This window comes from Rhipicephalus sanguineus, chromosome 2 (assembly GCF_013339695.2).
Source record: "Rhipicephalus sanguineus isolate Rsan-2018 chromosome 2, BIME_Rsan_1.4, whole genome shotgun sequence".
Taxonomy (NCBI): Eukaryota; Metazoa; Arthropoda; class Arachnida; order Ixodida; family Ixodidae; genus Rhipicephalus; species Rhipicephalus sanguineus.
This window is the reverse complement of record NC_051177.1, coordinates 225,866,268-225,881,621: the sequence shown is the minus strand read 5'-3', so window position 1 is coordinate 225,881,621 and position 15,354 is coordinate 225,866,268. Positions and strand designations below refer to the sequence as shown.

Sequence of the window (15,354 nt, the reverse complement as noted above, 5' to 3'; positions counted from 1 at the left end):
TTCCTCATACAGTCACGTCGCAAGATACCAATTTTGGTATATATCAAGCTAGCGAAAACGGCCGCGAGCGCACCATGAGCGTGGCATGTATATCATGCTGTACATGACATGCGTGTCATGATTTGCACGTTAGGACCTCTCAGTTATGTTCGTCATACACTCTTGTCACGCTGTATCAATTTTGGTATATATCAAATAAATGAAACGGCCGTAAGAGCACCAAGACTGTGGCATGCATATCCAGTCGTTCATGACATGCATATCATGATTTTCATGTTATGACTCGTCATTCAAGTTCGTCATACAGTCATGTTACGCCATACCAATTTTGGTGTACATTCGATTAACGAAACGGGCAGGAGAGCACAAAGTCGTAGGCGGATAGATAGATAGATAGATAGATAGATAGATAGATAGATAGATAGATAGATAGATAGATAGATAGATAGATAGATAGATAGATAGATAGATAGATAGATAGATAGATAGACAGATAGACAGACAGACAGACAGACAGACAGACAGACAGACAGACAGACAGACAGACAGACAGACAGACAGACAGACAGACAGACAGACAGACAGACAGACAGACAGACAGACAGACAGACAGACAGACAGACAGACAGACAGACAGATAGATAGATAGATAGATAGATAGATAGATAGATAGATAGATAGATAGATAGATAGATAGATAGATAGATAGATAGATAGATAGATAGATAGATAGACGCTCAAAGTCGCAGAAGTTTGCTAAGAAATGCTTCGCATTTAAAAAAGTAGGAGACTGACGCTCGCCTTCCTGCTGTGGCGTAGCGGTAACGTGTCAGGCTAGGGATGTACGGTGCGTCGAGGTGGAGGGTTCGGCTCCCGCTCGCTCGTTTTTTTTGTGTTTTTTTTTGTCGTAGTGCTTGTGTTTCAGCCCTAATTACGATCTCGGCATGACCACTGTTTTTAATAACTATTTAAAAGCCCGATTTCGGCCCGTAACGGGTGTCCCAGTGTGCAGTGCGCCAGCGTCCAGTGTGCCTCGTGGAGCGTGCCAGCATCCCAGTACCCAGCGCCACACTGGCCCAGTAATCATGTATGGCACTGGGACAGTGCCACTGGGTTTTCCAATGGGGTTTTGTTGACGGATCACAGGCATCGCCCGATTTCAGAAATCCCTAGGTTGGCAGACATGAACGTGGGAAGTAAGCTGTTCTTGCGAAACATTGTCACGGGTCCTCGGCGCTATCACCGTCAAAAACCTGCATGGCTATGACCCTGCAGCTTAAAGAATGACGGGGCCGACTGATTGAAGGTGCGGGGCCCCTGTGCACACGCCTATGAGCCCATAGGCCGCCCGGCAAGCTTGTAACTACATAGTAGCGCACATTTAAACTGCAATGCATTATACCTACGGAATTCACGAATAGGTTGAACAAGAAAGTGAGCTGTAGTTGACGCTGTGTCTGACTTGGTGGATTTGTCGCACACATTCCCGTCGGAGCTTGACATCCTTTAGGCACACGTTAAGTACGAGTAATTTATTTTGTACAGTAAAACCCTGCTGATACGTTTTTGAAGGGACCGTAGCAAACTTCGGAGCCGAAGAAACGCTAGAACCGAAAACAAAAAAAAAACGAACAAATCATTAGTGGTGCAGAATTGTATTTCAATGCTGAAGCCTGAGCAGACGAAAAGTTTTGCGAGCACCTGCGGTGTCATATCGTCTTAATAAACGTAGTGCTACCACGGCCGTCACCTTCCAAGCGATCACTTTTGGCGACCGGATGCGTCGGCGTCTCCGAGCGATCATGTCAGCCTGTTGCCGTAGTGAAAGCACTCCGAACAGCGATCGTCGAAGACTCCTGCTCCGTGAACTCCTAAACTTAGTCACTGGTGCACGCATTGGCTCACTCAGCCGGGATCTAGTCGATGGATAGAACCGCGAAGCTGAGAACGAGGTCATCTACAGAAATGTAATCAACGTTCATTCTAAAAAGACAGGGCGTGCAAACACGGACACAAGAAAGAAGTCAGTGGGCGTTTGTGGTGTCCTGACTTCTTTCTTGTGTCCGTGTTTGCACGCCCTGTCTTTTTAGAATGAATACTTACCAACTAGCTCAGCGCTCTGTTATTCTAAACGTAATCAACGTATGCGACTCTTTTGGCACCGACAGTTGTAGGCGTGAAAAAACACGCAACCATCATCGTCCTTATTTGTCCTCCGACAAATAACGACGATGATGAGTCCACGCCAACTCGAGAGCGGAAACAAACACCAATATCGAAGGCCTTACTTTTGCGAGTGCCTAAAACAATTTAAACCCAATTACGCCAGAGACGTGGTCTTTGCAAACGAATCTCGAGGCTACGCTTTCGTTCGCGGCAACCCAAAGTACGTTATGCGTGTCACTTGCGCCCATGCGGCTAATCTTACAGTCAAGCCAGGCCAAGTTGGGTGAAAAGTCAACAGGGCCGCTCTCCTCGACCGGCTGGGAGTGCGCTTTGCGACGTATCATACGAGAACGGCCCCGCAGTTGCGACGTAACAGAGGGTTTCCGAATGCATTACATCCTGTGGCAGCTATGCCGGGACCGGCAGAAAACGACGTAACAGCCGGGAAAACGCAGCAGTGAAGAACCTAACAGTGAGGTTCTACTGTATCAGTCTTCTATTGTAGCATCCCAGCACACAGCACGTGAACCCAACCATAGCAATTCATCCAAATATGGCCACTAAAGCTGGTAATGCATCTCGCCGACGCAGCAGCCATACGACGCTGAACGTACTGTTTGCTACGAGTACCGGCTTGCACTGCAGGCCACCATGCGTGAACAAAGAACGACGTGTTTTACCGGTGGTCATATTATCGACGACGACGACTGTCTTTCTGAATTATTTGGTAGCGTAAATGAAACCACACGAAGACGGTCACACTGCGCTACTTAGTGCTCGCCCTCTACTGTTGCACTGTGAGTGCCACTTCTTTTTGTGTGCACAGCTTCCCCAAATAAAGAATGCCATCTTTACGAAATTCTGTTCGCGTTCTTCACCATGAGAAGCACGTGACAGTATAAGGCCCCTTGCGATGGCGCACACCTTGAGATTGGTTACGTGGCCGCGAATCTTCGCGTTGCTTTTTCACGTGTTGATACCCTCTTACATATAAACGGCATTCTCCTCTTTGTTCAGGATTTTATTGAGACTCGGGGGAGGCTGTGCATAAGAGCACAGTTTCCATTCTTGTCTTTTTTCTCTCTCAGCTGTGAAGCTGATTAGCAAGCCTAATGTTGAATGCAGGCTGGTGCGGTTGATGACGGTTCCGTGCACTGACACCAAGCAACTGGCAGCCGAGTTGCTGTTTGTGCTGTGCAAGGAGAAGGTGGGCCGCCTAATCAAGTACACTGGTTACGGTAATGCTGCGGGGCTGCTCGCTCGGCGAGGGTTGCTGCTAGGGGGAGCCGAAGTGCTATACTCAAGCGACTCGGAGGACAGCGACACGGAGGAGTACTTGAGGCATCGAGACCACATCAATCCGGTGCTGGGCTGCCACGAGCCAGCGCGTGAGTCACCCATGCAAGGGCTCAGCGAGGAGCAGAAGGAGCACGAGGCCATGCAGCTTGTCAACCTCATGGACCGACTCGCCAGGTTTGTTCCCTTTCGCCAATTGAAGGGGCACTGATGGCTGCCGCTGTTCATGTGCCACGGCATTTGCAGCCACTTGCCTTTCGTCTGATACTTCACATTTCATCTAATACTTTCGCGGGAGTTTCAAATGTCATGGCAGCCTGTGAACTGGAAGATTTCGAAATAATGTAGTTCATTATATATTTAACTAAAAGATTGTGAATGGTACGAGGCATATTTCTATCGACACCCTGAGGGGACACTACTCAAAATTTTCGTGCGCTCATTGTATGCCAAACTTTCTTTTGCGTTTTTCAACTTGTTTAGCGAAAGCAGTTGTTTTCACGTTTAGTGTCTTCATGCACACTGACTGATTGCTCGCTTTCTTAAAGGTCAACACTGACAATTTTTTCACCATGTGAAAGTAATGGCGATTCTCTGTTCCTGAGACGCGCTTTTCACCCTATGAAGCGTGGAAACTTGGGCAAGTTGGTAGGTCATAATTGAATATACGAACAGCGCAACTGACAAGGACAGAGGAAGGTAACAACACACAGCGCTGACTTTCAACAATGATTTAATAGCGGAGCGAAGTACATATATGTGAAAAAAAATGGGCATGCGTAGAAGGGTGCAGTTAACAGCCACTGCGATACAATACCAGCAAAACTCTTGTCACTTACTGATTGAGCTGGAAACCAGTACACATCTTAAAAATGATCGAGATACGCAATCTCTCTTTGCAATAGCGCAAGTGATGGGGAACTTACACATGTACCGTCAAATTTACTTAAGTGATAGGCCTCAATTATATCATGCGTGGCCTGCGAGTGGTGCTTGCCTATTGCCTCGCAACGCTCAAACAGGGGCACGCAGCCGCAGTCGCGGCAGTGAATTCCGAGGTGTCCTTGAACCGCATTGTGCACATTGTTATTATGCTCTCTTAAGCGGTCATTCAAGCACCTACCAGTTTGCCCTATGTATTTCTTACTGCAGGAAAGCGGAAGAAGATACACGACACCAGTAGCACAAGGAACAAAGCTCGTTCTGTGGTTCACAGAGCATCTTACTCTATTTGCAGCTGGTTGATTCACCAACTTACAAAGCTTCGATAGCTTTTCCGGGGCGGAAAAGACAACAGTGATGCCAGCGCGTTTCCCAGTTTTTTTCAGCCTATGCGAAACGTTATGCAGATAAGGGACTGCAACACAGTTCTTAGGAACTGACGCATTTTGAGGCTGCGACTGCCCTCCTTGATATTTGAATTGCTTCAAAAGCTTTTCCGCAACGGCAGAAATCAGGGCAATCGGGTAACCAGAGCTTAAGAGGTGCTCGACCTGTGCTTTGAAACTTCGTTGCATCGAGTGCGGGCATGACCTCCTAAGAGCGTTGACGTGGCAAACATTGATGCTGCCCCTTTTCACCAGTTTTGAATGAGCTGAGTGAAAGGGTAAAATGGGTTTTCCACTTCTCGGTGTGAACAGCCAGCACAAATGATCACTCCGAAAACAGATCGTTAGGTCTAAGAACCTAATCGAATTACCTGAAGGTAGCTCAAGTTCCAGTGGAAGCAAGTGATCCTTAAACAAACCTAGAAGTCTAGGGGAGAACAACTTCAAAATCGGCATCCGAGCAATCAACAAATACTATGAAATCACCACAACCTTCACCACAAGGGACAAGTCAAGATCTTTTTTGAATGTGGCGGTCCTTGTGCGAGAGAAAGATGTCACTCAAGACTGGTGCCAAACAAGAACCTATGCACACGCCACTTCTTTTAATGAAATGTTGCTTATTCCAAGACGCAAACGTGGACTTTACATAAAACGATAGTAATTCTAGAAAACCACGGACAGACATGCCTGATGCATTCTGGAACGCTAACGACCCGAAGGTGTCAATACATTCTTCTAGGCACTGAAGCAGTGTGTTGTGTGGAAGCGAATAATACAAATCTTTCACGTCTATCGAGAAAGCCTTCAGTCCTTTGTCATTAGTTTTTAAAAACCTAATAACCGCCTCCAAGTCTCTTACCAGGAAACGATCGTCACTAGTTAGTAAGTTAAGCTTTTCTTGTAAAAACATGGCGACCTCTTTTTGCCAAGTCCCGTTTTCAGGTACTATTACCCGTAGTGGGCAGTCAATCTTGTGCGTCTTAGCGGTAAAAAAGATGCCCAGACTTAGCTTCTTTGATTTGTCAATTAATTTCGCCACTTTTTCTAGGCTGAGAGATTTGCAAAGCTTTTTTGCTTCCAATTTCGCTTTTCCAAGAGAAATGCCGCTAGGCTTAAAAACCCAGTTAATAGCCAAGGCGCCTTTGTTCTTAAACAAGACAGAAGGCAAAACAGCAAAGCCACATTCTTTGTCAGATGGTACAAGAGCGAGGGATCGAGCTTTCAAGAAAGATACTACATCCCTAGTGGGCACAGCGTTGCTAGGCGGCTTACAGCGTGTTAAAACGTCCGCACCATCAGAAACACACCTGTTCGTCTTGCTGTCCGTGGTCCGTCGAGCAACTTGACGTACGAGGGTGAGCAGCTCTTGTGGCGTTTTTCGAGGTTCATCGGCAAACGCCGGTCCAATTCCCAAAACATCGCGTAATTTTTCAGAAAGTTCGACTTCACCAACGGTGTGTGCGCGGTTCTTCGGCAACGCTGGCTTCATTGGAGGGTAATAGGCAAGCACCACTCGCAGGCCACGCGTGAGATAATTGAGGCCTATCACTTAAGTAAATTTGACGATACATGTGTAAGTTCCCCATCAGTTGCGCTATTGCAAAAAGAGATTGCGTATCTCAATCATTTTTAAGAAGTGTACTGGTTTCCAGCTCAATCAGTAAGTGACGAGAGTTTTGCTGGTATTGTATCGCAGTGGCACCCTTCTCCGCATGCCCATTTTTTAAATGCGAAGCATTTCTTAGCGAACCTCTGGCACTTTGAGCGTTTCTATCTACGTATCTATCTATCTATCTATCTATCTTTCTAGCCGCCTACGTCTGGGTGCTCTCGTGATCGCCTCCTTAACTTGGTGTAGACCAAAATTTGCATGGTAGGGTAAGAGGATTTGACGAATATGATTGCCGGGTCATGACATGAATAACGTTAAAATCCTGTCGCGTACGTCGTCAAACCCTTTCCGCTAGACAGGTATGGCACATACCCGTTTACCACGGGTCGCGGTGTACGGGTGTGCGCCACAGGTGATTGACAGTTTATATCTTCCCTGGAACGGCGACAACAGACATTGGTAACTTAAATGCTAGAACGTTAAGGAAAACCAATATCGGCAGCGTTGACTCAACGAATGGAAAGGAATGAAAATTAGGATCCCAGCAGGAATCGAACCCAAGCATTCTGCGTGGCAATCAGGTATTCTACCACTGAGCCGCGCCAGGTCTATAAACTGGTTTGGGAAAACAGCCTACGCAGGCGTAGTATCGGTGCAACGTCAATTGTGGTTGTGGTGCTGGCTATCTAATTTTACAAGAAAGCAATAGACATTACAAGATACTCCTACGATGTGTACTTCTATGATACAGGCGTCATATCTGATTAACGTCTGTAGTTCCAGTGTTGGCTCCGCTTTTATAGCAGTATAATAAACATTACGTTTGCATTCCTATGATTCAGCAAGCTATATTGAAGTATTGCTTGACCCCGGAGGAATACATTAACGAAAGTCACATATGATATCCACATCACCGTACGGTAAAGTGCACTTCGTCCACCAGAACGACGCAGTGTCCTCTTCATTTCCTACGAGGCTGGGCGATGGCCTCATGCTGACCGAGGATGATGCCAGATTGCTTGATAGCCGCCTTGTAGAATAGGCTACGTAGGCCAGTTACGCCCAGGTAGTCTACGAACACGACAAACACCATCCACTGATGTTGGTCTACGTAGCACTATCCAGGCCTACCAGCCTCGACGGCCTATACCTCACCAACGCGAAGGGTGGCTTCAGGTTCCGACATGTCGCCGGCTCTGTCGACAGACAATTCGTCGACGAAATGACCGAGGCATCCACGAATTCCAACAGCTCTACTATACCACATACTTCACTACACATGGACCCCTGGTCACCCCGATCACGACCGCATCCTATAACAAGTCATGACCAGCTGCTGGTGCTCACTGATCACGGTGATGATGCCCTTGTTCAAGAACTGTCAAGAACTTCTTGCACACATGCACACGGGTTCGTAAAACGTGCGTGCGTTCTCGGGACATGTATAAGTACTACATATCAGCTTACCGCTTCTGGTGTTGGTAATACCCACGTTCCCATTGGCAGCGTTACCCTACCGTAAACAACTGGTTATATAACACATATGCGGCTCTTCAACATATATAAGTGTGCGTATAAAAGTTATACTAATCTTTAGCGTCATTTTGTAACGTGTCGCTCGGTAAAAAAAGTTACGCCACAGTCACCTACCCGCCGCATGCTTCGCATACATCGACTCCCACGGTACGTGGGATCTGCCGGCGACTCTTTAAGCTCTTTAAGCCTTTCGTTATGCAACGTGGCGTGAAAGTGAACCCAGCTTGCCTTTGCCACGTTAATCTCTGTGGCCCTGTGCGTGGTATAATCAGCGATTAACTATTTGTTATATTCTAATACCCATGCGACGGCCCTGTGCGGTATTAATAATATGAACTACGACGTAATATCGTTCTCACTGAACCAACATTACGGGACAAACTGCGATCATGGTCATCGGCAGGAGGGTGTGCAACAAGGCGGCACTTGCGCACTTGTTTGTTTGCAGTACGAGAGCTGCGACGGATGCGATCTCCGTTGACGGCCTCGACCGCGCATTCAACAACGTGGCCTGGGTCGTACACCGCCTCGCCCTCGATGAGGCACCGCGACCTTTCACAAGCTTTATCTACATACTTGTAGATGCTGGCACGCTTACTGAAATATCGAAAGAAACACCCAAACTAATTAGAATCGTACGGCAGAAACACGATAACGAGCGAGAACACTCACACATGGGTTCACTTTCTTACCAGCAACGCGGTCGGTGGCATCGGCGCACTCGTCGGCCATCCGGGGGATTACTTGGCCCTGCCGATTGGGCCGCAACTAAAACAAGTTCAAGATTACACTCGAAAACATTCGTTGTAGGCGTGAGTTGACCGTCGCGAGGCTGTTCGTTCGACAATGTTCCCGCCTGAAGCAGACGATCCGCATACAGGAACAGCGGCAGCTGCAGCGCGGTTGAGAGCGGAGTCCTCGCTCTGACGTCACACGCGAGAGGGCGCCACTCCAAGATCTCGAGGCCAATACTGTACAGCCGCCATGCCCAAGCGCACTGCCCACCATAGCCACGCACAAAAAATAAATGTATCGCCGCAATGCAGATTCCGACATCAAATCTAAAAATTCCTTTTCTTTGTTGCGCATCACCACCAAAGTATTACTGACGCAATCACTTCCTTTCTTTCTGATATTATACGCTTCCACAAGTTCTCGAGCACGAGCGCTCTGTTTTCAATAATGCATGATTTCATTTACCTGTGCACTGTAGGTGCGCAGGTAAATGAAATAGTGTTTACCTGTGCACTGTAGGTAAACTATTTCGACTAGGAGCAGCCAAGACAAAATATAGAATACGCAAACCTGAATATCTGCAAGAAAGTGTAGTACTAATTACGGAAAAGAAAAGGTACAGTCACTGCTACCTACATAAAAAGCGCCTGGAAAATTTTTATTTCGGAAGAACATTCTTATATATGCATCACATGAACGCACGTCACCACAAACCACCCTAATTATCACAAACAGCGTGAATCAACGAAAGACCGCCATGATAACCGCTGGCATACAGCAGGCAAGCACTGACACTGAGGTATGGTGATATTGGCAATGTATCTAAGTTCCACACTAGTGGGGTGGAATGAAAAAAGTGTACGTCCAAAAAGTTGACGTGCACCAACTAGCCCAGCAAAAAGTTCTACTAGAAAGATGGAATTTGCATTGCTTCTAATGTGTAGCCCCGATCCTGTGCAATATTTTCTTGAGCCAACTCGACACACCTTTAGGGAAAGAGCTAGGTGGCATGGGTCTGAAGCTGTTTAGATTCGTGGATAACTACCTTGTTTTGGTAAAAGAAAATCCGGATACGAGCACGCTATAGTGAATGTTTTGACAAGAAATACGGGTGCGGCCTACAGTATACCTTTAAAGTGCCAAAAGAACGTCCGCCGCGGTGGTATAGCGGTTACGGTGCTCGGCTGCTGACCCAAAGGTCGCGGGTTCGATCCCGGCCGCGGCGGTCGCATTTCGATGGAGGCGAAATGGTAGAGGCCCGTGTACTTAGATTTAGGTGCACGTTAAAGAACACCAGTAGGTCGAAATTTCCGGAGCCCTCCACTACGGCGTCTCTCATAATCATATCTTGGTTTTGGGACGTAAAACCCCAGATATTATTATTAAAGTGCCAAAAGAACGATGCATTCAGTTTCTGGACCTAGTGATTAGGTTTTGTTCCTTTCACACGTGTTGGATGTATCACCCCAGATCGGAAAAACCTTTGCTAAACTATCATTCAGAACATTCAAAGATAGTAAAGAACGGGATCGCAACTTCCTGCATAAAAGCCGCCCTCACAAAATCGTGCGTGCATTCGATGAATGACAGTGTTTCCGCGCAGATTGAGCGCTTCAGGGGAGCCGGTTGTCCAGATGAGTGTCTCCTCTTGGCTTGTGAAAAGAATCGCCGAGAAGTGAAGAAGACAATAAGCAGCACAAGAGACGGGGACAAACAAGTTGAGGGTGGTACAGAGCGGATAGTGGCCATCCCTTATCTACATAACGCTTCACATTGGTTGAAAAAAGTTGCGTCAAGGTATGGGGTGCGGGTTGCTTTTTCAGCGAAAAACAAATTGTCAAAAATTTGGCCGGCAGTACAAAGGTTGGCCACAAAGAAAGGCCAGGAAGAAACAGATCGATGTGGCATAAAACATGGCAGGAGGTATGTTGAGTGCAGCAAAAAAGATGTCGTGTACGGAATTGCTTTCACATGTGGAAAGGAATACATCGGCCAAACAGGTCGTTGCCTCAATGTGCGCCTTCGCGAACATGACAGGTCACTAAAGGGGGCCCCGTACTCGCACTTAGCGATGCACTTGCTAGCCAAAACTGTGTGACACAGAAATAATCGACAAGCACAAGAAGCGAACGATGAGAGAAATAATTGAAGCGTTCCGAATTAAGATAGATGGCGATAGGTGCGTCAGCCAGGCGTCTGTTCCGCTAACAGATACTGAATTTGCTTTTTTGGACGTTACATGAATTAGTGCATTTCTTTACTTGTTTTTTTTCTTGGGGGGGGGGGGGGTTAGCACGTGCTTACCTGCTGTATGCCATCGGTTATCGTGGCAGCCTTTCGTTGATTCGCGCTGTTTGTGATAATGAGGGCGGTTTGTAGTGTCGGGCATTCATGTGATGCATATATAAGAATGTTCTTCCGAAATAAAAAAACTTCAGTTGCTCCTTCCTGTGTCCTTTCTCAGTCTCCGTGTATATTGCGCTTGTTTCATCATGAACCTTTACCAACATGCCCAACTGGCAGTCGTCCTAAATAAAAAGCGCAATTATTAGTGAGCAGTTTCTAGATGTTAACGAAATTTCATTGAATAATACAAATCTATACTACTGGCGAGGATGCCATCGACATAATTGTATTCTTGCATAAAGTTGTGGAGGTGATGTATAAAAACTTGCTTGCAATACTATCACATGCATAACCCATATATATGTGGTTGTCCCAGTGCATGCTACGTAGGACTGACTACTCTTTCTATAATCTTATTAAACACTGCTAACCAAATTTTAAATCTGTATATGAAAGATCACATCAAATTGAGAGCGAATGCAGTTCTCTCTCCCTATCTCTCTCTTTCTCTTCCTATATATATATATATATATATATATATATATTGTTGAGGTGTTTAATAGACAGCACTCAACGACAATGAGTAATGGCGACAGTCACGGCAAGGCACGAACTCCCTGCGCGAGCGGCGTTCTTCTTCAAGCAACCAAAGAGGACGACCCACTAGAAGGCGCTGGAGAGGGTAACCCATTACCATGTCCCAAGGCTTCTCTACAATTACCCCGGGTACGAAAAGGGAGCCGTCCGGCGACTTAACAACTCGTCACTATGAGTGGGTCATAGTAGGCCTTGAGGCGCTCCACGTTGACAATGTCGCGCCCTCGACGGCGCATGTCCGAAGCTGGTTCGATGGGTTCGATCAAGTAGTTGACCGGGGATGTGCGCTCGACGACCCGGTATGGGCCTTCGTATTTCGGCAGTAGTTTTGAAGAAAGGCCACTCGCAGTGGTAGGGACCGAGAGCCATACGAGCGCTCCAGGGAGGAACGTGGGTTCAGAAGTAGTCGTGCCATCGCGAATGCTCTTCTGCAGCTCTTGTTCCTGCGTCGTAAATGTCTTGGCAAGCTCGCGACACTCTTCAGCGAGCCTGGCTGTGTCAGAAATAGGCGCACACTCAGATGGATCCGGCTTGTATGGAAGTATCGTGTCGATGGTGTGCGACGGGTGCCTTCCGTACAGTAAGAAGAACGGTGAAAAACCAGTAGTGCTCTGAGGGGCGGTGTTATAGGCGTAGGTGACGAAGGGCAGAATGGCATCCCAATTGGTGTGATCGGCGGCGACGTACATTGACAGCATGTCGCCGAGCGTTCGGTTAAAGCGTTCGGTTAGGCCATTCGTCTGCGGGTGGTAAGCAGTAGTTTTGCGGTGAACAGCATGACACTCTTTCAGAATGGCTTCCACGACTTCCGATAAGAAGACACGGCCTCGGTCGCTGAGAAGCTCTTGGGGTGGACCGTGACGCAGGATGAATCGGTGTAGTAGGAAGGAGGCAACATCGCGCGCAGTAGCCGCTGGGAGGGCGGCGGTTTCGGCGTATCGCGTTAGATGGTCAACAGCGACGATGGCCCAGCGGTTACCAGCCGAAGTCATAGGAAGTGGTCCATACAAGTCGATGCCCACGCGCCCGAACGGACGGTTAGGGCAAGGTAATGGCTGTAGACCTGCTGACGACACGTGCGTTGCAGGTTTTCGGCGTTGGCAATCGAGGCAGGAGCGAACGAACTTCTGCACGTAGCGGTACATCCCACGCCAGAAGTATCGTTGTCGAATGCGGTGGTAAGTTTTGGATACCCCAGAGTGCGCGCATTGCGGGTCAGAGTGGAAGGCCTCGCATATTTCAGAACGCAGACTGCGGGGTATCACTAGTAGCCACTGGCGGCCGTCGGCGTTGTAATTGCGTCGGTGCAGGAGGTCGTCACGAACGGCGAAATGGTGGGCTTGACGACGCAACGCGCGAGTGGATGGTGTTGCCGTCGGATCAGTGAGCAAGTCGATCAGCGAGGTGATCCATTTATCCTTGCGCTGTTCGGTAGCGATAGTGTGAACGCTGATCGAAGCAACAGCTATGTGAGATACTGAGCAGGGGGCATTGTCGTCAGGCAAGGGAGAGCGCGAGAGGGCGTCGGCGTCAGCATGCTGGCGTCCGTTGCGGTACAGCACGCGGATGTCGTAGTCCTGCAGGCGAAGTGCCCAGCGGGCGAGACGGCCTGAGGGATCCTTCAATGACGACAGCCAGCATAGTGCATGATGGTCGGTGACGACATCAAATGGGCGACCATACAAATAAGGTCGAAACTTTGTAAGGGCCCATATGATCGCCAGGCACTCTTTTTCCGTGACTGAGTAATTGGTCTCGGCTCTGGTAAGCGTACGGCTTGCGTATGCCACGACATATTCGGGGAACCCTGGTTTGCGTTGCGCAAGGACAGCGCCGAGGCCTACACCGCTGGCGTCCGTGTGTACCTCCGTTGGGGCCGTAGGGTCGTAGTGGCGTAGTATAGGAGGAGACGTCAACAAACGACGGAGCTTTGCGAACGCGTCGTCACACTCGGACGACCACGAATTTAGGGGTCCGTTACTTCCAAGGAGCTTCGTCAGCGGCGATATGATGGCGGCATAGTTTCGTATGAAGCGTCGAAAGTATGAACACAGTCCGACGAAACTGCGCAGTACTTTGACGGACGTAGGTTTGGGAAATTCGGCCACGGCCCGAAGCTTGGCCGGATCGGGAAGGATTCCGTCTTTGGACACGACGTAGCCGAGGATTGTCAGCTGCCGTGCCGCAAATCGGCACTTCTTCAGATTCAGTTGGAGGCCGGCGTTGCTCAAACGGGTCAAGACATGCCGCAGACGTTGGAGGTGCGTGGAGAAGTCCGGAGCGAAGACGACGACGTCGTCCAGGTAACACAGGCACGTGTGCCATTTCAAGTTGCGCAGAACGGTGTCCATCATGCGCTCGAAGGTCGCGGGCGCATTACACAGACCGAACGGCATGACGTTGAACTCGTACAAGCCGTCGGGCGTGACAAAGGCTGTCTTTGGTCGAGCGTCATCAGCCATGGGTACTTGCCAGTACCCCGAGCGCAAATCGAGAGATGAAAAGAATTCTGCTCCTTGGAGGCTGTCAATCGCGTCGTCGATTCGCGGCAGTGGATAAACATCCTTGCGGATGACCTTGTTGAGCCGTCGGTTGTCCACACAGAACCGCACAGAACCGTCCTTCTTCGCAACGAGAACAACAGGAGACGCCCATGGGCTGTCGGAGGGCCGAATTACATCGCGTCGAAGCATATCGTCCACTTGCTCGTTAATTACCCGGCGTTCTGTGGGAGACACGCGATATGGACGTTGCCGCAATGGTGGTTGGGCGCCAGTGTCGATGCGATGCGTAACAGCGGACGTGCGGTCGAGGGATGGTTGCCCGACATCGAAAGAATGACGAAATTCATCCAACAAGCACAGAAGCTGCGAACGCTGGACCGACGTAAGGCTGTCAGCAATGGAGGGACCAAATACATCAGTATTTGGAGGGACCAAATCAGTATGGAGGGACCAAATACATCAGGAACTGGTACAGAGCGAGTCATCGGGTGCGTCCAGAACTTGTGCGTCTTGAACGGATTCCACTTTGCCGAGACATTCCCCTCCAACCAACGTAACAATGCACGGGGATGTGTTGGTAACAAAAATAGCGGTGCTGCCCTGAGTGACTCGCACGGTCGCGAAAGGTACCAGCAACCCTTTCCTAGTGCAGACGCGGGCAGACGGCGAAAGGAGTGCCATGGTGTCGGAGAGACCGGCGCAGTAGACCGACACAGCCGTTGACGAGTTTGGAGGCACTTTCGTATCGTCTTTGACGAGGATCTTGCTCACTGCCGATGGACTGTCTGTCGGCGTCAAATGTGAGAATGGTGAGAGTTCGATGTCGGCTTGTGCGCAACGAATTACGGCGTCGTGGCGGGAGAGGAAATCCCATCCCAGGATGACGTCGTGAGAGCATGCGGCAATTACGATGAACTCGACGTCGTACAGAACGTCCTGAATGACGACGCGAGCAGTGCATACTGCTGTAGGATGCATACTCTGGGAGCTCGCAGTACGGAGGGACATCCCAGAAAGCGGCGTCATCACTTTTCGAAGTAAGCGGCAAAGTTTTGCGTCCATAACGGATACAGCGGCTCCAGTATCGATAAGGGCCAATGCGCGAACACCGTCCACAAGCACGTCGATTACATTCGATGGACTCCGCTGAGGGCTTTCACAGTTCGATAGCGTCGCAGCCCTTGCCTCCTGGACTGCGACGACTAGTTTTCCTGCTCTCGTGCGACCGAAC

At 48.9% G+C, this 15,354-nt stretch overlaps 1 protein-coding gene across 3 annotated transcripts in view; it reads left to right on the top strand.

Annotated features, from left to right (window-relative positions):
* LOC119384136 (synembryn-A) overlaps positions 1–15,354 on the top strand; it is a 545,950-nt gene that overhangs the window by 497,770 nt on the left and 32,826 nt on the right. For all 3 annotated transcript variants that reach the window (XM_037652429.2, XM_049412780.1, XM_037652428.2), the window contains one exon: positions 3,292–3,639. In XM_037652429.2, the coding sequence (XP_037508357.1) occupies positions 3,292–3,639 (348 nt within the window). The remainder of the gene's footprint in view (positions 1–3,291; positions 3,640–15,354) is intronic.